This window comes from Lepidochelys kempii, chromosome 12, assembly GCF_965140285.1.
Source record: "Lepidochelys kempii isolate rLepKem1 chromosome 12, rLepKem1.hap1, whole genome shotgun sequence".
NCBI classification, from domain to species: Eukaryota; Metazoa; Chordata; order Testudines; family Cheloniidae; genus Lepidochelys; species Lepidochelys kempii.
The window spans coordinates 37893849-37916215 of record NC_136391.1 but is presented as its reverse complement, the minus strand read 5'-3'; the positions used below and the strand labels follow the sequence as shown (position 1 = coordinate 37916215).

The following is a 22367-nucleotide window of genomic DNA, read 5'->3' as shown; positions in this document are numbered from 1 at the left end:
GCCTGAGTTTTTTCCTTTCCTGGCTGTTACATTCGTTATGCAGCGAGTGCGATCAAGAGCTTTTGCACTGTCGGGAGGAAGGACATGAGACCAGCCATGCAGCGGCCCTAACGCCCTGCTTTCCAAGCAGCCAACAGGCCCTGCAGAGACTGTTGCAAAGGGGGGCGGGGGCGGCAGGATCCGGACACGGGAACCAGGAGGCGCTGGTGAAATCCAGTGCAGAGGGAGCCGGGTTTTCCGCACCCCAGAGCACCCTAATTACACCGAGAGAAGTTTATAGTGTAAACCAGGACTCAACAGTCAGGGGAGGAGGCAGACAGCTCCCGCCCCGCAACGCGGGTGGACAGAGCTAGCTGCTGGCTTGCAGGGTGAGCCGCAAAAGTGGGGCGATGCAACCAGCCAGGGCGCAGAGCAGTCGCGGGCCCCGGCTGCGGCTGGGGGCTGGCACCCTGGGGTGATACGGAAGTTCCCCTGAGTTCTGCACCCTGCTACAGAGGGGCAGAGCAGAGCTTGCAGAAGTCAGCAGGGGTGTTTGGCTCCTGGCCCTAGCGGCAGGGGGAAGCTCCAGGGGCACAGGCCCCCCAAGGCTGTCCTTGCTCAGGGCCACGCCTGTCCTTCCTTGCTGCTGCAGGGCTTATTACTCAGCGCCCGGGCTTATATTTATGATCAAATGTGGCAAGGAAACTTTCAAACGGAATCCGGTGGGCTTCCCTGTGACCCGAGTTACACCCCCACCACGTGAGAGGGTCCAGGTCCATAACAAGTTGCGGTGGGGGAGGTTTAGGTTGGATATTCGGAAAAACTTTTTCACTCGGAGGGTGGTGAAACACTGGAATGCGTTGCCTAGGGAGGTGGTAGAATCTCCTTCCTTAGAGGTTTTTAAAGTCAGGCTTGACAAAGCCCTGGCTGGGATGATTTAACTGGGAATTGGTCCTGCTTCGAGCAGGGGGTTGGACCAGATGACCTTCAGGGGTCCCTTCCAACCCTGATAGTCTATGATTCTAACAGCTGGGGCGGGCTCTCGCAGACACCGGGGGAGAGGCCGGGGCCAGCGGGGTCTGCGTTGGGCCGGGTCTCGCAGCCCCCGGGGGGAGAGGGGCCGGGGCCGGGTCTCGCAGCCCCCCGGGGGAGAGGCCGGGGCGGGCCGGGTCTCGCAGCCCCCGGGGGGAGAGGGGCCGGGGCCGGGTCTCGCAGCCCCCCGGGGGAGAGGCCGGGTCTGCGTTAGCCCTGGGCCGGGTCTCGCAGCCCCCGGGGGGAGAGGGGCCGGGGCCGGGTCTCGCAGCCCCCGGGGGAGAGGCCAGGGCGGGCCGGGTCTGCGTTAGCCCTGGGCCGGGTCTCGCAGCCCCCGGGGGGAGAGGGGCCGGGGCCGGGTCTCGCAGCCCCCCGGGGGAGAGGTCGGGGCGGGCCGGGTCTGCGTTGGGCCGGGTCTCGCAGAGCCCGGGGGGAGAGGGGCCGGGTCTCGCAGCCCCCCGGGGGAGAGGCCGGGGCGGGCCGGGTCTGCGTTGGGCCGGGTCTCGCAGCCCCCGGGGGGAGAGGGGCCGGGGCCGGGTCTCGCAGCCCCCCGGGGGAGAGGCCGGGTCTGCGTTAGCCCTGGGCCGGGTCTCGCAGCCCCCGGGGGAGAGGCCGGGGCGGGCCGGGTCTGCGTTAGCCCTGGGCCGGGTCTCGCAGCCCCCGGGGGGGAGAGGGGCCGGGTCCGGGTCTCGCAGCCCCCCGGGGGAGAGGTCGGGGCGGGCCGGGTCTGCGTTGGGCCGGGTCTCGCAGAGCCCGGGGGGAGAGGGGCTGGGGCCGGGTCTCGCAGCCCCCCGGGGGAGAGGCCGGGGCGGGCCGGGTCTGCGTTGGGCCGGGTCTCGCAGCCCCCGGGGGGAGAGGGGCCGGGGCCGGGTCTCGCAGCCCCCCGGGGGAGAGGCCGGGTCTGCGTTAGCCCTGGACCGGGTCTCGCAGCCCCCGGGGGGAGAGGGGCCGGGGCCGGGTCTCGCAGCCCCCGGGGGAGAGGCCGGGGCGGGCCGGGTCTGCGTTAGCCCTGGGCCGGGTCTCGCAGCCCCCGGGGGGAGAGGGGCCGGGGCCGGGTCTCGCAGCCCCCCGGGGGAGAGGCCGGGGCGGGCCGGGTCTGCGTTGGGCCGGGTCTCGCAGCCCCCCGGGGGGAGAGGCCGGGTCTGCGTTAGCCCTGGGCCGGGTCTCGCAGCCCCCGGGGGGGAGAGGGGCCGGGGCCGGGGCCGGGTCTCGCAGCCCCCGGGGGAGAGGCCGGGGCGGGCCGGGTCTGCGTTAGCCCTGGGCCGGGTCTCGCAGCCCCCGGGGGGAGAGGCCGGGTCTGCGTTAGCCCTGGGCCGGGTCTCGCAGCCCCCGGGGGGAGAGGGGCCGGGGCCGGGTCTCGCAGCCCCCCGGGGGAGAGGTCGGGGCGGGCCGGGTCTGCGTTGGGCCGGGTCTCGCAGAGCCCGGGGGGAGAGGGGCCGGGGCCGGGTCTCGCAGCCCCCCGGGGGAGAGGCCGGGGCGGGCCAGGTCTGCGTTGGGCCGGGTCTCGCAGCCCCCGGGGGGAGAGGGGCCGGGGCCGGGTCTCGCAGCCCCCCGGGGGAGAGGCCGGGTCTGCGTTAGCCCTGGGCCGGGTCTCGCAGCCCCCGGGGGGAGAGGGGCCGGGTCTCGCAGCCCCCGGGGGGAGAGGCCGGGTCTGCGTTAGCCCTGGGCCGGGTCTCGCAGCCCCCGGGGGGAGAGGGGCCGGGGCCGGGTCTCGCAGCCCCCCGGGGGAGAGGCCGGGTCTGCGTTAGCCCTGGGCCGGGTCTCGCAGCCCCCGGGGGGAGAGGGGCCGGGGCCGGGTCTCGCAGCCCCCGGGGGGAGAGGCCGGGTCTGCGTTAGCCCTGGGCCGGGTCTCGCAGCCCCCCGGGGGAGAGGCCGGGGCGGGCCGGGTCTGCGTTGGGCCGGGTCTCGCAGCCCCCGGGGGGAGAGGGGCCGGGGCCGGGGCCGGGTCTCGCAGCCCCCGGGGGGAGAGGGGCCGGGGCCGGGTCTGCGTTAGCCCTGGGGCGGCTCTCGCAGCCCCCGGGGGGAGAGGGGCCGGGGCCGGGTCTCGCAGCGCCCCGGGGGAGAGGCCGGGGCGGGCCGGGTCTGCGTTGGGCCGGGTCTCGCAGCCCCCGGGGGGAGAGGCCGGGGCGGGCCGGGTCTGCGTTGGGCCGGGTCTCGCAGCCCCCGGGGGGAGAGGGGCCGGGGCCGGGTCTCGCAGACCCCAGCCGGGCAACGGGGACTGCGTTTGAACGAGGGGGCGCGGCCTGCCGCTCGCTGGGCGTGGTCGCTGGTTGTGGGCGTGTCATGCGGCGAGGGGGCGTGGTGAATGTGACGGCCGGGTTGGAGACAGTTAGTAGGCGCGGCGAAAGTGACAGCGGGCGTGGTTACGTCTGTAAGGGGCGTGTCGCCGTCTTGTGGCGCGCCGAGGTCAGCTCCCCAGCGCGGGTGGCGATTGGCTGAGCCCGCTGGCGGGCGGGCCCTGCGCGTGCGGGCCGCGGCCGGCGGCCGCCCTCCGCCAGTCGCCGGCCGGTCATGGCGGTGTGCGCGCGGCTGTGTGGGGTGGGGCCGTCGCGGGGCTGCCGGCGGCGCGGGGCGCAGCGGGAGCAGCGGCGGGAGGGCCCGGCCGACAGCGAGCCCGACACGGACGCCGAGGAGGAGCGGATCGAGGGAGCCCGGCTGGGACAAGGGCAGGCTCCGGACCCGGCCGCCCGGGCCCCGCTCTCCCTGCTGGAGCTGCCCCCCGAGCTCCTGGTGCAGATCTTCGGCTCCCTGCCCGGCACCGACCTGCCCAGCCTGGCCCGGGTCTGCAGCGCCTTCCGCCGCATCCTCCGCACCGACACGATCTGGCGGCGGCGCTGCCGGGAAGGTACCGCCTGGGGCCGCCGGGTGGTACATGGGCCAGACGCGGGGAGGGGGCGCGGGGGGCGAGGGGTCCCCATGGGGGCGCTGGATGGGCCAGACCCGGGGCGGGGGCGCTGGGGGCGAGGGGTCCCCATGGGGGCGCTGGATGGGCCAGACGCGGGGAGGGGGCGCGGGGGGCGAGGGGTCCCCATGGGGGCGCTGGATGGGCCAGACGCGGGGAGGGGGTGCGGGGGGCGAGGGGTCCCCATGGGGGCGCTGGATGGGCCAGACGCGGGGAGGGGGTGCGGGGGGCGAGGGGTTCCCATGGGGGCGCTGGATGGGCCAGACGCGGGGAGGGGGCGCGGGGGGCGAGGGGTTCCCATGGGGGCGCTGGATGGGCCAGACGCGGGGAGGGGGCGCTGGGGGCGAGGGGTTCCCATGGGGGCGCTGGATGGGCCAGACCCGGGGCGGGGGCGCTGGGGGCAAGGGGTTCCCATGGGGGCGCTGGATGGGCCAGACCTGGGGAGGGGGCGTGGGGAGCGAGGGGTCCCCATGGGGGCGCTGGATGGGCCAGACGCGGGGAGGGGGCGCTGGGGGCGAGGGGTTCCCATGGGGGCGCTGGATGGGCCAGACCCGGGGCGGGGGCGCTGGGGGCAAGGGGTTCCCATGGGGGCGCTGGATGGGCCAGACCCGGGGCGGGGGCGCTGGGGGCGAGGGGTTCCCATGGGGGCACTGGATGGGCCAGACCCGGGGTGGGGGCGAGGGGTCCCCATGGGGCTGACTCTGCAGGTGTGAGGCTCTGGAAAGGCCCACCGGGACAGGGAAACATGGGGGGAAGGTGGTCTCTGGGGGTAGACAGCTGAGGAAGGTAGGGGCCTGTGGGTAAAGTAGGGGCATCCTGGGATATAGTGTGTAGGGGGAGGTGGGGTGCTGACACTAGTTGCCTGGCCTGGGTTAGGGACCCCTGTGTGTGTAGTTGGGTGGGTGCCAGCCCTGTAGCAAGGAGAATGGTACTAGCTTTCTGGTTGGTGCTGGTGAGTGGGTCAGTCTGGGTGCCAACCCTCCCATCTTCCTAGGGAACCTCCCTACCACATCCCCTGTAGAGACACCCTGCTGCATATTCAGTGACATGTCCATCTTCAGAGCCCCAGTCCCGTCCTACCAAAATGTAATGCATGCTTTTTACTCCTTGCCCTTTGCTTTGCAGGCACCCCACTGCCTGTCCCCCCGTCTGCTAACCCAGTTGCCCTGACACCCTCCAAATTGCCTAACTTGCTTCTGCTTCTCCCAGCTTGGTACCCATCGCATCTCTTGCTATGTGGTGCATTTGCAGCCAGCTATGATGTCATAGATATATCTTCGCAAAAAGAAAAGGAGTACTTGTGGCACCTTAGAGACTAGCCAATTTATTTGAGCATAAGCTTTCATGAGCTACAGCTCACTTCATCGGATACAGACTAACACGGTTGTCACTCTGAAACCTGTAGATATATATTAACATTTTGGATATGCCAGCGAGTGCATCTAGTTGGAGTGTCTGAGCACGCTAGGCAGCTGCACTCTGTGTCATCAAACAGAAAGGTAGTGCTCAGATGCATTAAGGATAGCATCCATGGCTGCAGGGGATGGATGGTTCCTTATCTGCACTTGAGGGCAGCTGAGGGTGCTTGTCAGAACTGATGAAAACCCATGGATCACACAAAGCAGTGAAGACTGTTCCCAAGAAGTTATAAGCTGTTTTTTCAGCCTAACATGTTCCAGGGATATAATATTTTGTGGGGAGAAGGGGGGGGAAAAACGTACTATCCACTTTTTAGTTGTCGTTATAAGAGTGGGCAAGAAGAATCTATACCTGTATTGGTAAATTTCACACACAGATTTCTTCTAGGTCATAAGGGTTTGGTTTTTGTGGGTTGTGGCCTTGGCAAAGTTCTCACATATGAGTATAACTGGTATTCGTTTTATACAATGCCATTTACTCTTTCTTAAAATACAAAGAGACACTCGATAATAATATTAAAAGAAACCAGATTTAAAATTGATACAAGGAAGTATATTTATTTACACAACTCATAAAAGATCTGGGAATCTCACTTTCAGTATGTATCATTGAGACCAAGAACTTATCATTCAAAGGAAAATGAGACTACTATGTATGATAAGAGCATTCACAGTTGCATTAGACAGGATTGAAAACTTTTGTGTATAACAACCCCTCCCTTCAGGGCATAAACCAAACAGTAACTGGCAAGGTGTAGAAAGAAACTACTTCTACCAACACATTAGTATTACATAACTGTCCATTACAGTTCCTTGTATTCTCTTAAGCATCTGGTATCAGAGATAAGGTGGTGAATTAGATCGACCCCCTAGTCCAATCCACTGGAGCACTTCCTATACCAAAAGCATGCACGGTGCTTTAGACAGGTAAGAGTCAGTCTCCTCCTGAGGAGTTCATGAAGTTCTCACAGCACTGTAACTGCGACCTTAGGAATTAGACTTTAAACTCTTCTTTCAGGAAATCCAGTTATGGTTTCCCCAGAAACTGTAATTTGGCCCTGTTCATGTGCTGTATCTATCATTTTGTGTTGCTGTATATAATGTCAATTATTTCATCTTTGGTAGATGTAATGTGGCTATTACCAATGGTGTGGGAACTGTAATCTTGAATTTTCAGACTGCACAAGTATAAAATCTCATTGATAACTTTGTGTTAGGGTCATTACTTCACCATCTCCTGGTCTCTTCTTAGTAGTACCATTGCATATATTCAAGTAATGCTCTCCTTGTATATGAGAATATACATTCAAATAAACACACGCTCTGGGTTTAATTGAATTCCTGATCGTAGGAATAAATCAGCTGCTTGGAATTGTGTGGAGTTCCATGCAGTGTTGTAGCCATGTTGGACTCGTGTCCGTATATGTGTATCTGGAACTCTGCGTCTTCGCATGTTGTCTCCATGTAGTAGTGAGTATTAGGTTGCATGACTTTCAAACATCGAAAAGGGAAGACGGTCCTAGTTAGGTGTGATCTATAAAAATAAGCATCAGTTTGGGCTGAGACCTAGCCTATGACAGTTTAGGCAGAAAAGTATAATTTTGGTGAAATTATAAGGGCCTAGAAATAGAGCAAAGGGTGAATTCAATTCAATAACATGCTCCTATTCCTAACAGTAACACATTAACTCTGAAGCCATTGAGCACATCACGGATCTGTACTTCCTGATTAGTTATGCAAGTCTGCCTTCTTGGTTGCTTGTGTGGTTCTCACTTGTGCATGCACAAGCGCCCAACTAAACAAGGGACAGGTGGTTGTGCGAGTGCTTTTAACATTCTCTCTGCTAAGAGATGCTGAATACTGCAGTGCTACATACTTGTCTTTTTTTACCCTTAATTTTTGTGCATATCTGCTTTTGTCATGAGATCACTGCTGTGGATCAAGGGTTATAAACAGCCCTAACTTTGTAGCCATAGTCTATAATTAAAAATGTAAATCAGCCCTCCCAACCAAATGAGTTTTTTGACACCTTGGTTTAGTGCGATTGCAGGCAGACTCAATTTTATTGCAGTCACTGGAGCAGTAGTTTGAGTAGGGGGATCCTCCCCTTCAGGCTACACACAATTGCTTTTGGCTGTGGCTCTGAAATTGGAGAATGACCGTGGGGAAACATGAGCTAGTTTTGCAATGTTTGTAGCCAGCTACTTTTGGGATGATGCCCTTTTATCATTGTGACTGTTCGGGATAAACTGTTTCTCTGACCTGCTTGTTTGGCAAGTGGAGTGTTGCAATCACTTTCCCATGCACTTTGGCTTTTGACTTGACTTTCCTTGATTAACCCATGACCATATATGCTTGTAGTTTAAGTGGTCACTAGTTTTATATTGAAATAACACACCACATCAGGTCACCTGTCTAGGAAATTTCACTGGTGGATCATAGTAACCAGATCTAGAATTCACAAATTAAAATACTCTAACGTTTTGTTTTTGTTGAAACGGGGTTGGGGAGAAAATATAAATTGTTAAATAGTCATCATGGGGCAGGCTTTGTGTTACATTTATCACCTGTAGATTAGTCTGCTGTAGATCTCAGAACACTTTACAAAGGTGGGTATCTGTTCTACAGATGTGGAAGCTGAGTCGTATGGGGGGGTGGAAGAGTGGGGGAGTGATCTAGAGCTGTGAATAGAAGCCAGGTCTCCCCATTCCCAGTGCAAAATGTTTTCCACTGACCCCCCTCTGATTGCGTACTGAATAACGTGTCTGGCCTTGCCATGGTTTGTGCATCCATGCTAGACCTACAGCCACTTCTCAGCACCTTATCATATACAGTCTTTCAGGCTGCTAATGTTGTGCTTATGTAGGCATGGAATTAAAAGACTTAGTTGCTAGTAACAATTAGCCTTAATGTGGCATAAAAGTGGAGAATGAAGTTTGGTGTCCTTGGTTCTTTAGGTTCACAAATATTTTTTTGTGTAAAGACATTACCTTACCTGCCCCACTGCCTATTTCCTTGCGCGCTACTAAAGACTTGCTTGAAAAGCACTTCCAAACCCTTCATGACTTTTCAGGAGGGTAGTGGTAATACCTGCTGCAATTCCAATCCTTTACTATAGGAAAAATTTAGTTGTAGGAAGAGTAGAGAACATAAGGTGCAGAAAGGGATATAATCGGGGGGAGGAGAAGTGCAAACAGAAAATTGCAGAATAAGATGTGCCATGATCTGTTATAGAAGAGCAGGTAGAGTGAAACCAGGAAGGGAGGAGAGCATTATCTGAAAGCAAAAGATATAGTATGGTTCACTTACAAATGTGTAAACTAGGAGGCTGACAATGTTATGCTTAAGTGCAGGCCATAATAAACAGTGCACTGTTTAATACTTCAAATTCCACAGGGCATGGCAGTGCTGGTATATTTGCCATGCGTTGAGTAAATCTTCCGAGTCCTGTTAACATAAGAGAACAACCTTCCCAGCTAGTAGAATGAGAATTTCATAATCAAGTTCTATCCTTCCTTTTGAAGCAGGATTATGAGCAGTTACTCTCTGTGGTTGTGAATTTCCATCCATATTAACGCTTTAGAACATTTTCAATATTTAATTTCCTTGATGAACTGGCGCGTTGAGAATTTCTCTTTAAAAGAGCCTTACTTGCAGCGAAGCAGGATTTTCTGGAAACCTCCCATTTGATTGTCAGGGAAAGCAAAACAGTATTTTTTTTTCTGTAGCTGAATTGCAGCATTACATAGCTCTTATCTTAGTTTAACCTCCCCTTTATCTTTTCTAGCATCAAGAATAAATAGTGTTGTCCATGCACTGGCAAGCTTTCTTGGATTTAATAATTGTTGGGATTTGGATGTGGGAGTGGTAGGGGAGTTTGGTCTTCACAATCTGTAATTTCATACCTTTCATCACCATGACAGCCCTTGAAGAAAAAACTTAAGTGTTCTATCCATCCACAGTTAAGCAAAGCCAGTATGGGCTTTTGGTTGTAGTTTAGATCACTGAGGAGAGCAGGATCATGACTTATAGGAATTTCACCAGCTAAGATTACATTCTTGCTAGCAAACAAGATGAAATTATTGCAGGATTTGTGTGGCTAATGTCAAATGGCAATGAAAATTAATCACACTGGAATTGTTTTTTGGAAGTTGCTAATGTTTGAGAAGACGCTGACTCTTTTGGGAAAGATCCAGTTAAACCCAAACTGTGAAACTTGTAAAATACACCAGACCTAGTGATAGTTCTGCTTTTAGGTAGTCTGTCTCCTGCTATTTGACAAGACCACTTGTTAGAAACCATTGGATGATTTTTTCCAATTTACGTCGTGATTTCTGTGCATGACAATCAGTGATTTCACGAATTCAGACTGGATTAGCACCTCTTAGATACTACGATGAGGAGCATTTGAGAATTTTGAGGCATCAGGAGCAGGTAACCTGATGAGGAAGAGAGAATGTTATCACACAAATATCCTGACCTAATAAAGAATAAAACAGAAAAATGTCATCTGGGCAGAGTTGTCTTGTGATGATTTGGGGAACCTATGTAGAATTTAGGAATTCTGATTAAGTTATTACTGGGGTTCATGGAAAGGGCGAGTTTAAGCTGTAGGGATAGTCTGAGGGGTCAGCACTGGTTCTGAGGGCTGGGCAGGGGGCCATGTGATTACAGTTGTTGTGGGGTGTGCCAAAGAGAAGATCCGCACCCTAAGAGTGCATCTAGAGACCTTACAACGGTGGCAGTACCTAGACTATGTTCAGACTCCAGGGGCTTAAAACACCCGCAGGATTCAGTGGTGGCATCCCCGCATAGCAATCTGGTGAGTGGCCAAAAGAGGCGCTCAGCTGGACCTGTGACATCCCTGCGTGGTTTTTTTCCCAATGCAGTCTGTGACTTCAGATGACAGTATCCAATTTAATCTAGCTGCATCACTTGCTGCAGAAAGTGTGCAGCTGACATTAGTGGCCCCCTTGCTGGCTTTGTAGGCAGGTGAAGTTCTTCTTTAGTATAAGAACCAACTGTTCTCCGAACTACAGGCTGTGTCAGTGTTGCTTCTCGCCTCTCCTGAAGGCCTGTAATTTCCTGAATCGCAGATCAGCTGCAAAAGCCTATTGCTTTTCACCTCTCCCTGATATTATTACCAAACAAGACACAGGCTAGCATTAAAAGCATTATAATGTCTGATAGAGTGGCGGGAGGGACGTGGGCTTGTTTGTGGGCTGGGTCCAAATTTCCAGCTTTGAATATAGCTTTGATTTCACAGATCTGCAAAATTGCTGCATACATTCAGTTGGCTCTAGCCCAGCACTAAATTGCTTGTTTTGTGCTAGGCTGGAAGTGCGTTCCTGGAAGCTTTGCTGTTTACTCACTAGCTAATTGTACTTCCTCCCCATCTCACATCCTAAACAACTAGGGCTTCGTCCTGCTCTTGCTGATGTCAGTGGCAAGCTCCCACTGACATCAGTTGAAGTTTTTACGGAGGGGAATCTGTGTTTTTCCCTCTTGTCCCCTTCCTGTCTTTATTCAACTCGCTTCTCATAGCAAGAGATTGTTCACATTCATTTCTACAGTAACCCAAGTCATCCTTAGAAAACACGTGTGTGTCTTGTGGGTGTTCTGTCAAGCTACATTGCATACCCTAGCCAAACATATATGTACATAGAGCATATATATAGTAAGAGCATGATTGAGTTGAGCCGGGCGGATGTCTGCTTTCTCTCATTTGGCCTATATTGAAATCGGAGTACAGAGCAAGTTATTAGGAATAGATACCAGTAACAGGCAGCAATAGTTAATCATAAATTCAAGGAAGCTTGATCGACACTGTCCCTTGTGTGAGGGTGGGTTTCAGATCAGATGGCTTCTCTGGGGTTCTTTAAGGACAAACTTGATATCAGATATCTAGCAGATGCAGGGAGCTATCAGGTGCTTTAATCTTCTGCTAAAGGAAGCTGATGTCTGATTTTTCAGAGGTGCATTTGAGGTTTTCAGTGTGTGGATTTTCCCTGCTGAGGACTGATTTGCTTTTGGCACTAAGCTCTATTTTTGTTGCTGTTTGATACGTTTTTCCCTCTTCTCTTGGTGTTACAGGATTTCTTTCATTGAATTATTTGCTGGTACTTGTCTGCTATATTTTTAAGAATTAAAGTTTAATGCTTGCCTTCTGAACCTGGACTGAAGTCTCTCATTTCGTGCTTTAAAGTTGCTTTTAAAATTTTGAAAAGGCTTTTAAGATCTCTGCATCACTAATAGAATGCATTGAAAACAAAACAGTCAAAGGCATCTGCAAAGAATGGACCAATTTCAGTCTGATTTGTTTGCAAGTGTAATTGTACATGCAGACACGTTACATTCTCTTAACAATTTGGGGTTATGAAACAGACTTATTCTTTTAAAATAATCTTAGTTATAGATCTTTCAGTACTCTGAAATGTGGCCATTTTCCGTGAGTCTTAATAAACAGTCTTGCTTGTAGGACAAATTAGTGGGAGTGAATAACACCTGGTTGCAATGATGGTTTGCTCTACTGACAGATTCCCAGTTTGGATGGGTCATTTTCCCCACTTCATTCTGCCACCGATTCTAGGTGTAAGTGCCCGTAATTTATCAGCAAGGAGTTGCCACAATAGATTGCAAGTAGCCATCACTTGTAAAATGTACTAGGGAATCTGAGAATCTAGTCTGGAAAGGAATGCCATCCAACTTTCCTCTGCTGCTTCTGAAGAACAGCAACAAGAATATTTGTTAACAAATACAGCAATTTGCAAGATTGTACTTTAAATAAAATACATTGGATTGAATTTAAAGCTGCCTAAATTCTTGCTGCAGTTGTAGGTATCCTGGAGCTCTGTGGACAGCCCAAACCTTTTCACACAATCACTCATTTTATTAGCTCTTAACTCCTTTCTGTCTGTCACTGCAGAGTATGGTGTCTGCGAGAACTTACGGAAACTGGAGATCACAGGAGTGTCCTGTCGAGATGTCTATGCCAAACGTAAGTGATGAAGTCAGTGCAGGTCTGTATACTCCTGTTCTTGTTTAGTTACATTTTTAAAAGTAAATTTGCACTGAATCTCTGTCCTGGGCATTTGAAACACAGACTCTGTATTTCGTGGCAGAGATTTCATTTCTAAAGCTGTAACGAGTCTGACTACCACAGCATTTTAATGCCAGACAGATAACAAGAATCGCTGTTGCCTCTCCATACCCCTTTGATTGGAAGAAACTACAGAGTCTGAGGGTTTCTGGAAATAGGTATTAGTTTGTGGCTAGTGTGTTTAGCAACTGGTAACCGCTCACCCAAATCTGAGGACAGTTTTTAATCTGTCAGTAGGATTGTAAAAGTATCTTCAGCTGTTTGGTTTGCCCCTTTCTGGCCCGTGGGTAACCTGTATTCATCAGAGCAGGCTTTATCTTTGTGTGGTCCTCTGAAACAATGTTTGACTCCCTTCCCCCAGTGTAAGCAACTTCTGTCCACCATAACTCCATTGTTATGTATAACTTCCGTAGGGGAAGGTCAGGGCAATGATTCTCTGTGGAACACCTATTGCAACTTGACACAGAGGGGAATGGGGAGGTTATCTGTTCCTTTACTCTCGTCACCCCGCCCCCTGCATTCCAAACCATCTTGTGCAGGAGAAGGAGGACCCGACTGTGCTGGGTCTGTACAGAAGTGCCAACACGTGTGTGACCCGTGGTGCTTGGGGCAGCCCTCAATGGAAATGCCAAGGTCAGGGCAGGCTGCAAAATGGAGAGCAGATATTCCCAAGACTGGTGGGTAACACTGAAATTAAACTCCCCAACCAGTCTCAAACTGTGCTTCTCATCCCCCACACTGGTTATCAAGAAGCAAAAAAGGAATCTCACAGCCCCCTTTATTGCATTCTGGCTCCCAATCAGCACCTAGGTCCAGTTCAGTGAGCAGTTACTTAAAATAACTCTGCTCACATATACAGAATGTTCTTTTGACCCCAAAGGGTCAGCCATGTTACCAGGTCAGTATAGGATTGGATCTTACCCAATATACCATGCTGCCAGCCAGTCCTTTAGTGTCCAAAACTAAAGGTTTATTATAAAGAAAGAGAGATGTTAAATGGTAAAACAGTCACATACATACAAAGACTTCAAAGTCCATATATCAGGTTCCTAGCAGTATTGGTGAGTTTGCTGGCTTGAAAGTCCTTCTGGAATACATCCACAGCTTGGATGGGTCATTCAGTCCTTTGTTCAGAGCTTCCGTTCGTAGCAAAGTTCCTCCAGAAGTAAGAAGTAGGATTGAAGACAAAATGGAGAAGAGCAGCTGCCTTTTACAGTCTTTTGCCATGTGGCCTGCACTTCCTTTGTTTGAAACACACGCTGCCCAGCACATGGCTTGAAAGCCTTAGGGTTCTGTCCATAGGCATGTCCCTGTGTGCCTTGCTGAGTCATAAGGTGTATCCGTCTTCTCTCAATGGATCAGTTGTACAGCTGATGGTCCTTAATGGGCCATCAAGCAGACTTGGCAGTGCTGATGCCAAACTGTCTGTGGGTGTCACCCAAAGCATAGCACAAGTTTGAAATACAGACAGACATATCTATAACTCAATACAAACACAAAAATGAGATTATCATATCTGGCAAATTATAATATTTTTTCAGATACCTTACATGGCCTACCTGGCATAACTCATTACAATTTTACAATATTGATACTCATAATGTCTCAAGTGTCCCCCAGATTCCATACAGCATCACAACTTGTTTCCAGGACACAACTCCAAATAAGCAGCTGCAGCCCATGCGTTATGATGAGTGTTGCCACTTGCATGTGAGTGCTTTACAGACACAAACTCCTTGGTCAGCACAAGGCCCCTGGGAGGTAGGTGAGTTTCATCCCCATTTTACGGGGGTGGGGAAGGAAGAGGCAGATTAGGGACTTGACCCTGAACTGGCATTTGAATATAGGAGTTCCCTACTTAACAAGATCAAGCTGCCTCTCATGCTAATGGGTCAGAAGCTACATTGGCTGTTTAACACAGGAGCTGGTTCAGCTGCAGATACCAGCTGGGAGAGTGCTTGTGACAATCCCAGCAGCAGCCTGGATGACACAAGCCCCACAGTAGTGAATTGATCTGTCCTTGCCACCAAAATCAAGGGACCCAGGCATTTCATGGGTCCCCAAGGCTGTTGCTGAATTAGTCTAGCAGGAGATGGAACAACCCAGAATCTTTTGGAAATCAGCAATGACAAACCATTGGCTCCAGTGGTTGGTCTGCAGTTCCATGGCCCTTTACAAGAAGCAGGGCTCAGCTTGTTAAAAATGAAAGCATTTGTCTTTGTACATCACCAGAGTGAGAGTCCTGAGTGCGCTTTGCTGGTCCCAGGATGTCTGGCTCCTTTCAAATGGACCTTGTGCTTTATCTGACTGTCAGAGGCAGTGGTGGCCTTGTGCATTTAACCTCGTGTTGGGAGCCAGGAATCCTGAATTCTGATCCAGGCTCTGAGACCATTGCAGTGTGGCCTTGACCCAAGTAACTTCACCTCCCCATGCTTCAGTTTCTCTATCTGTAAAATGGGAATGGTACCACTTACCTCCCTAGGAGGCCACACAGGGGAACTCGAAAGTGTGTAAGGAAACCTCAGTCATTTCAGACCCTTCTTTGCTGTGCAGTGTGGCTTTTCTCGTAGCCAGAATGGTGGTATAGTTACAAACTATCTATTAATCACGTACCTGATATGGTCCTGTTTTTGCAACTTTTCCCACTGATTCTTTACACTTCAAAGTGTAACCCGCACACCTTCTGGGTGTGGTGTTCTGTCCCATCTGGTGGCACTGAGACCACTTAAAGAGAGAGATAAAATGAGTCTGGCTCCACAGCCTTACCTAACAGCCAGTTGGCTTTTAGCTCATGCGGTAGAGGCTCATGCACTAAGCTCCAGAGGTTCCTGGTTCAATCCCGCCATTACGAAAGCACCTCTTAATATAGGTAACCTCATTAGTCTCCTTCCACTGGAATAGGTCCTTGGTGAGCATTTAGCTCTTTAGAACATAGTGTTTTACGCGGTAGAAAGCATGCTATAGACTCTATTCCATTTGTAAATAATCTCTTGCCACGCATCTGGCAATCTGAATCCTGACCTGTGCCATTTCTTCAGACTTCGGCAGAGTCAGAACACTTGTCAGCTCATTCTTCCTTTCCTGAACCTTACCCTGGTTGCAGGGATATGAAATCCTTGGCTTGCAATCAGTTTAGATTCAGCAAAAATCTCTGTTTACAAACCTACTGGTGCTTTCTTGCTCAGCTTTCCTGAAAGAATTGCCTGGTGCTGTGTCCTTGTTCTCTAGTGTCATGTAGAACTCTTTAGTTACAGCAAAATTTATTTGGAACTGTTGGCAGAATTCAGGCTTGAAGGTGCAAACAATGAATGTTTGTTCTATTCTACATGCTACGCTAAGACAATTGGGAACAAAGCCAAACCCAAGATCTTAGAGGGCATAATGAAACAGATGCTAGATGGTGTTTCGAAAACAATTAGCTGGATCGAAGAGTGAAAAGAGGAAAAAACCTTTGGTTGCTCTTGTCCTGCGTAGACTAAGATAAGCGCAGACTCCATTCAGAATTTGTTCGGTGACATCGATAACTTATGAGGGAATCATAAAATGTGCCGAATTCTTCTGAGTGTCTGATCTGGGCTGGGGGCTGAAGAAGTGCGCCTTAAATCAACAAGGGACTTGACCTCCCTGTCTGGTTGGTTCGGATTAACATTATGTGATGGTCAGAGGGGAATCAACTTCTCTGGTACTTACCCTGCTGTGTCTGTCCAGGTATAAATCCACGAGTGAAGTCGGGGCGTTTTATGAAAATCCTTCCCGACTACGAACACATGGAGTACAGAGATGTTTACACCTGCCGTACGTACCTCCCATTGGCAAACGCTTTCTGCACTGAACTCACACGAGGCGCTGCATGGCGTGTGAAGTTACTGCAAACCACTACTTCGGGGGCAGAATAAGGAGAGCTGTCACCCAGGCTTTCCCGTGATTTGGTTCTCATGTACTTTGTTCTGACCCTCTAAGATGACACCTTAGGTAGTTGTAACATAGGGACAATAGTATTCACCCCTCTGGTGAAGTGCTGGGGGTTAGGAGAGCATCCTATTCATGGTTTTCTGTGGTGGAAACTAACTAGGTATAGGTAGCAGATGCTCTCCAGGGCAGTGGGCTTGGGTGTATGGTGGAGATAACACATTCCAGCTTGCCATTAGGGGAAGGAGGAGCGCTGCTTGCATTGCTCTTGAGGCCAATTCCATCCAGCCCCAGAAATGACACTAACAGACTCTAGATCAGCGTTTCTCAACCTATTTACCATTGTGGGTCGCATCCAATACTACCTTTCTGGCCCTGAGGATGTCACATGGGCCACTGCTTTGTGCTGACTGGTCCGCAAGCCGAGAAACCACTTCCCTAGATAGGCAAAGCTAGGAACATGGGTGTTACCGGTTAGCTTTTTCTTGGGTGTGAGCAGATATGTCCCCTTTATTCATCTCCCTGGATGAGTCTAAGTGTTGTCAGTTCTGAAACTTTCCCATAGATTTCTCTGAACTGTAGTCCCCCTCTCTCTGATATGTAGGTGGGAGATCACTGGACTTGGCAGCCCAGGTATCACTGCTGGAGGCATGTTGTTTACAGAGGGGAATTCCTTCTTGCTCCCTCCCCCCAATAAAATTAAAAAACACTCTGGACTTCAGGATTTTTATTTAAACCTAACAAAGGGAAGTTTCATAAGAACGGTCATACTGGGTCAGACAATGACACTGTCTAGCTCAGTGTCCTGTCTTTGGACAGTGCCCAGTGCCAGATGCTTCAGCGGGAATGACTGGAACAGGGCAATTATTGAGTGATCCATCCTCAGCTTTTGGCAGTCAGAGGTTTAGGGACTCAGAGCATGGGTTTGCATCCCAGATCATCTTGGCTAATAGCCACTGATAGACCTATCCTCCTCCTGTAGGGAGAGCTCCTGAAATGTAACCTTGATAGAATGTGAACTCTGCCAGTGTGTGAATGAGCACTGGGGGTCTCTGCTTATGTACACCCTGAAAATCTGAACCTGTTTAGGAATCAAAATTTATGCTAGAAAGCTCCATGATTCTGTTACTTATGGGACCTTTAAACTCAAGTTTCCTTGGGTGCATGTAGCTTACTGAAAATAAAGAGTTACCCTGGAGTAATCAGCTATGGTTCGCTCACAGGCAATACATTCGGGATCACCTTTACCTTGGTGTCTTCTAGTGCAGCCTGCAGTCCAAACGTGACCCCAAGTTCTGTGCTGTAGTTAGGCTTGGAAAAGTTAGTGTTTTATTGGTAAACTATCTACCATACACACGCAAACGAATGAAAAATATTTCCAATGATGCTGATAAGAAATTTACAGCCAGGCAAAGTAAGAGAAAAGGCTGCTTGAGAATTTTAGTTTGACTGAAGGATATTTACTCTCTGTATAGTTTTGACATGTGATGTTGACGTTTTGTGTGTTAACTTTGTGTAGCTTTTTGAATCTCAACATCTGTTGTCATTAAATAAAGATTGTCCGACCCTTCCCATAATTTCTGGTGACTGTGAAAATTTAACTCAATGAAAAATGCTTAAAACCCAAAATTTTGCACGGCTGTGAAAATTTAAACAGATGAAAAATAAAAAGAAGCTTAAAAATATTGATCACAGTCAAAATTGTAAAAAAGACAAACAAAAAACCAAAACTAACCACTCTTTCCCCCCCCCCCCCGGGGTGTTTTGCCAAGCCTAGTCAGTCTATGGCCACCTTTGCTTTTAATGGAGAGAGTGTTCTGATACCATGGTGAGGGATGCGGTATAAGAACCTGAATAGATCTACAGAGACTGTAGACTCCTGCTTGCCATACTCAGACTTGATCTGAATGATGTGATTTATGTCACTTTATCCAAATCAGGTGCCATCCTTGTGCTATTGGAAAACTACAAATTCAGCCTTTATTGTTGCAAAATATGAGAGTCCCAGTACCGTCCTCTGCTCTGTTAGCACACTTCCCAGTATGCCAGAATACCTTTCCATGCTCTGCGCTGCAAACAGCTCTAAAGAGAGCAGGTTTCCATAGCATTTCAGAGCCTGTGATGTACTCTCCAATGGAGCATCTATGCCCAACAAACTGTCCTTTCTCCATGAGTAAACATAACTCTCACCACGATTAATGTATCAAGGGAAGAATAGCAAGGCCCAAGAGTCTAATGCTCTGGGTCTGGAACATGGTGGGACTTTGATCTGATGAATGAACTTGAGTGAGAGAAACCAGTTTTGCTTTGTCCTTGGGGGTATGTATAAAGCCACCTCTGCTGTTGATCTGGGGATGATAGCATGGTTATTTTGCAGAGGAGGGTAATGCAGGATGGAGATACTAACTCACTGGTGCTTGGGAGTGCGGTTTCATGGCATGTGCTAACGTGGTGTGGATGCTATGGACTCACCTGCACTAAAGTCTTAAAGGCGGCCATTGCGTTTCAGCCAGCCAAAGAGGGTTTGAAGCAGCCCTGGAACTGATGACTTCAGCGTGAACTAGGATGAGTGAAGTAGCCTGGCAAAGCAGTGACCATTTCATAACAGGAACCTGTGGCGATATCATGTCTGAGTTGGACCTTCTGATGCACCCACCAGCCCAGTTCTCCACCTGGAAGGAAATGAAACGGGGACGCCAAGCTGCCCAGCAGGAATCAGAATAGCTTTACTGATTTAGTGAATAACTGATATAGCGAGTGTGTCGTTTTCAGCAGCTCTGAAGTTGTGTTTCAGGCTGTTTCCCCAATGGTGAACTTCTTGGTTGTCCCCCCCACCCTCCCAAATGACCACCGTCTGATCCCTGTTTCCTCTGCGGATGAGCCTTAAAGAATCGCAGACACAGCTGTGATGGGTCATTGATTTAGCTTCCTTTCATTTGTTCCCCTCCCCTCACTCTGGAGATTGCAGATTTCACTGAAAACTCCAGTATTTGTGTTTAAAGTCACCAGGTGGTAGAAGCCGGATGCTGGTGATGAGAGAATATTTAGTTAATGTTCATGGCATCTGAAGTGTTCCCCATCCCCTTCTGAAGAATATCTCCAGGGCTATCACAGCATCTCTGTGCTGTTCTCTCTCTGGGAATAGCTATCCTGCTTTAAACTCACACTCCAGCTCACTTCACAAGAGCACCCCTGTGTAGACAAGCCCTCTGTTGCAGACATTGCCACAGTTGATGCTTATTGGCCGCCCCTTGTTGGCTGCTTGAATGAGCTGCTGAGACTGGAAACATCCATCACCCTACTAGAGGTAACCTCTCCTGACCAGGGGCAGCATGCATTGGAGCCAGAAAAGCTGAACCTGGCTCAGGACCACCAGAAGGAAATCCCTACACAGATCCCCTTGATGGGGAAAGGGGCCTATAGCCCAAAGGGACCCCTTCTTAGGGAGCATCTCTATCTTCCCCCACCTCTTTGGAGGCACAAAGAGAGGAGGGGAGCCCATTGGAAAGGAGAGAGGTGTGGTGCTTCCATCCAGAATCAGGAGAGATCTGGCAGGGTCATCCCTAATCTCCCCCATTTGTGGGTATCAGAGCTGTAACTAACCAGGTCTTGACTGCAGGGAATTCACCTGCTGGGCTGCCTGAGGCTTGGGCACTGCAGCGCTGCTCACAGTCTGAAATGAAGCCATCACGGGTAAGAAGCCCAAAGGTTAGCATTTTCCTGGAGAAAATACAAAGCCGCCCCCCCATCGCCCCCCAAGATGCAGACCATCCGCTATCCACCTGAGACACTTTGCCTGCCTCCAAAGGGGGTTGTTAGCAAGTTCCAGGGAGGGGGTGGGGAGACTGCAGTTAGTTTTCAATGCTGCTCAGGTTGCAGGGTCTGTCTGGCAACAGTCTATTCCCATTCAGCTGATCAGGGAGTTTTCTGGCTCTGAACAGCTGTTAAAAAGCCGTTCACATTACTGGCGAGAGGAGGGCATCTAAGCCTCTGACTGCTCAGTTAGATTTGCCTGCCATTGGAAGGCTGAACAGATTTGAATCAAAGTTCAAGGGTGATTGTGTCAGACTCACTGATCTGGATGTTGCTGTGAGTCAGCCACTTTCCCTAAGCAAACATGGCCTTCCTTGAACTAATCTGGAGCTGGCTGATTACCCAGAAACCAAGTCTATGAACCTTGTTCAGTACAAGTCTTTCCTCTTTTGAACAGGCACTTTCTTATACTTAAAAGTCTGGCATTAAGACAAGACTCTCATCTGGAGCATTAGCCCTGAAGATGGTTCTAATGGAAGAGCTTTTCTTCCTCCAGTTCAGCGCTGTCTGCGTTCAACAGCTTAACGTCAGGTTTTCAGTTATAATCTTAAAAGCCACTGGCGTTTATCAGCTGTGTACACAAACCAGGTGGAGGAGGCAGGTATCAGTGAGTGGGGTTTCTTGTGTATTAAATGGTATGTGCATAGTAACTGCACTTAGACGATTTTAAATCTGATCCACTTTGTATCCTTCATGCAGTTTGCTATTAGAGTTTGACTCCATGGGCTGAGTGAAATTGGGCCAATCATTCCTATTTCTTATTTCTCCTGTTGCTTTTCCAGTTCTTCCTGAGCATGGGGCTGTTTGGCACTTAACAGCCCTCGGCAGTGTCCTTGATCCCAAATACACCTCTTTGCTGTGGCATTTAAATAATGAAAATATTCCTGTGTAGTGCTTTACAATTACTTTTTAACACATCCACTTTGGGCTTAAACTCTTCCAGTAACAGGATTCGCTCCAGCTCAGTCTGGCCTAGTTAAATTAAAAATTTCCGGTCTGAATTTGTCTAGCTTCAACTTCCAGCTGTTGGATCGTGTTAGACCTTTCTCTGCTCGGCTGAAGAGCACATTATAAAATATTTGTTTTCCATGTAGATACTTACAGATCAAGTCATCCCTTAACCTTCTCTTTGTTAAACTACATAGGTTGAGCTCCTTGGGTCTATCACTATCAGGCAGGTTTTCTAATCCCTTAATCATTCTTATGGCTCTTCTCTGAACCCTCTCCAGTTTATCAACATCCTTCAATTGTGAACACCAGAACTTTACGCAGGATTCCAGCTGTGGCCATACCAGTGCCAAATACAGAGGTACAATAACCTCTCTACTCCTATGATGACATGGTTACTTGTGATGGAGAGGGCTCGACGTGGTGACCCAGGAGGTCCCTTCCAGTCCTATGTCCTTTGTTCATGTAAATGTACTCTCATATTATGGGTCAGCTGATGCTTATGTTTAGAATCTGAGATGAACAGCCTCTGTATTCTCCACGGAAGGCAGGCATATGGTGTAGTGGACACCTTCAGTTCCTTATGACTCCTGTCTGCAGCAGGCTGTATGTGTCAGTGTTCAAAGAATCACCTGTGTTTGCAGTTTGTGGAAAACTTTCCTACTTCTGCCCCCTTTTTCCATAGGATTTAAATCTTAACTAGCTCCGAGAAGGGGATCCAAAGTACAAGATATGGTACAGTACACAAGGCTTGGGAGCAGCTTTGAGGAAACGTTGAAATGCAGTAACCTATTGAGATTTCTTCAAGGTCTTCTGTATGTGTCAAATCTGTAATGACACCTGGTCATCGGATGCTGCGCTCAGGAGCTATGTGACGTGTGTGCTGCCAGTTGCCACCTTAGTGGTTGAATCTGACGAGGATCAGGTACTTAAGTGGAGGCATGGGGGTGCGTCTGTCTGGTAGGACAAGAAGGGGATGGTCTCTTAAAGCAAACACTGTTTGCTTTCCCTGCTCCCCCCTACTTGTATGTTCTGGATCCCCCCCGCATTCGCAGCTTTATGAAATCGGAGCTGTCTGGTGTCGAGAGCATCTTACTTGTGGTCAGGGAAGTGGATAGCCTGCACTTGTAGGCTCCAAGCAGAGCATGTGATGCCTATCGACAGATCTCAATGAGAGGATTTTCTGATGGAAAGTTATTCGCCAGTTGGGTCCTTGGATCGCTGCCTTTGTAAATCCTTTAAAAGCTAGCTCTTACCGCTGCTCCCA

At 50.6% G+C, this 22367-nt stretch overlaps 1 protein-coding gene across 4 annotated transcripts in view; it reads left to right on the top strand.

The window, feature by feature from the left end:
• Positions 1-3449: 3449 nt before the first annotated feature.
• FBXO31 (F-box protein 31) overlaps positions 3450-22367 on the top strand; it is a 40179-nt gene continuing 21261 nt past the window's right edge. The window contains exons 1-3 of one of the 4 annotated variants that reach the window (XM_078848134.1): positions 3450-3856; positions 12257-12328; positions 16139-16225. In XM_078848134.1, the coding sequence (XP_078704260.1) occupies positions 3523-3856; positions 12257-12328; positions 16139-16225 (493 nt within the window). In that variant the 5' untranslated portion in view covers positions 3450-3522. Of the gene's footprint in view, positions 3857-12256; positions 12329-16138; positions 16226-16328; positions 22026-22367 lie in introns of those variants that run through there. The other 3 variants (XM_078848132.1, XM_078848133.1, XM_078848135.1) reach the window with 3 other exon arrangements.